The sequence below is a fragment of the Anguilla rostrata genome, chromosome 15, assembly GCF_018555375.3.
Source record: "Anguilla rostrata isolate EN2019 chromosome 15, ASM1855537v3, whole genome shotgun sequence".
In the NCBI taxonomy this organism is placed as follows: domain Eukaryota; kingdom Metazoa; phylum Chordata; class Actinopteri; order Anguilliformes; family Anguillidae; genus Anguilla; species Anguilla rostrata.
In genome coordinates this window covers 31569013-31570298 of record NC_057947.1, presented here as the reverse complement: position 1 = coordinate 31570298, position 1286 = coordinate 31569013, and the positions used below count along the sequence as shown (strand labels likewise).

The following is a 1286-nucleotide window of genomic DNA, read 5'->3' as shown; positions in this document are numbered from 1 at the left end:
GTCTGCCAGTTAACGTGAAAATACCACGACTGCGAAATAACGCTAACATCTTTATCCAGACCCACTGACCCAATGTGGTGTTTAAACCTTAGTGTGATCCGATGCGATGGTATGAAGTTTTGAGCCGCTGTTTAAAACGTACCGCACAAATCGCTTTAGGCTAAGTGCGCTCCAATCGTCCAATGACAAGCCACACCAGGCTCCACCCAGTACGGGTATGTACACCGGTACAGGTAACGCAACAGAACAAGCCAGTTTGAGGAACACGCTAACGAGGAGAGCAAGTGCGTGTTGTAGGAAGAATCGGTGTAGATAAAATAGTTTTTATTTAATTGATGTTAAAGTGTCCTGACGTATCTATACTCAAAACACGCGCTGCAGAGATATACTTTGTTTTACAAGTTTTTTTAAGGTTTCAAAGAAAAATTCTCAAACTCGTTTTCCGTCTGTCTGTGCACAACACGATACTGGATTGTAGGTCTATTGTTTTAAAGGAAATATCAATTTTAACCTTCTCCTAATCATCTCCGTTTTCACTGAGATTGGATCTTGAAGTTCTTGCAAAGGCAAGATGGGATTTCGATGGAACTGGACCATGGGACTCCTGGCTTTCTGGACGGTTCTCCTGTCGCTTGGATTCGGATCGAACGGGGAGATCGCACCGAAACCTCCCGAGGGAACTACTCTTAAACCGCAACCGATAAATGATATCGAGGATCCTCAGTCGTATCCAGAGGGCGAGAAACCCAATCTGCCGGTCTTCGCTATGGACTATCCCCGCATACAGGTTCCTTTTGAAATCACGCTCTGGGTCCTGCTTGCATCATTTGCAAAAATTGGTGGGTAAAAAAAAATGTATTTGCTTCCTTGCGTTTAAAAATAACGTGGGGGAAATGACCTTGTACTAATATAATTTTAAACGCGTTTTAACCAGTCTGTTCAGTCTAAAGAAACATTGAGGCGAAAACATTCTGATGTATTGCTACGATCAGCCTCATATTAAGATTTCCACCTGTCTGTCCTCGCGCGCTGTTTGAGTCTTAATGGTTCTTCCTTTATGTTTTTGGGACATCCTGAGCTCTTAAACGACTGATTTCCTCCCTGGAGTTTGCATTTTCAATCGTAACGCCTGAATGCCCTCAAAAAAAAGAACAAATAGGCTACAAAATGGTTATTGCATGTACTCAAAACTGAGTTTCAGTAATAGCTATGTATTTGTTCTGTTTTTAATTTTTTTTTATTGGGGTATTATTTGGACATCTTAGCTTTCCACCTCTTGTTCTTCT

At 41.8% G+C, this 1286-nt stretch overlaps 1 protein-coding gene across 1 annotated transcript in view; it reads left to right on the top strand.

The window, feature by feature from the left end:
• The first annotated feature begins 206 nt into the window (after window positions 1-206).
• Window positions 207-1286, top strand: part of slc9a2 (solute carrier family 9 member 2) — a 20643-nt gene continuing 19563 nt past the window's right edge. Inside the window, exon 1 of the mRNA XM_064311924.1 lies at window positions 207-839. Within this exon, the coding sequence (XP_064167994.1) occupies window positions 572-839 (268 nt within the window). The 5' untranslated portion in view covers window positions 207-571. The remainder of the gene's footprint in view (window positions 840-1286) is intronic.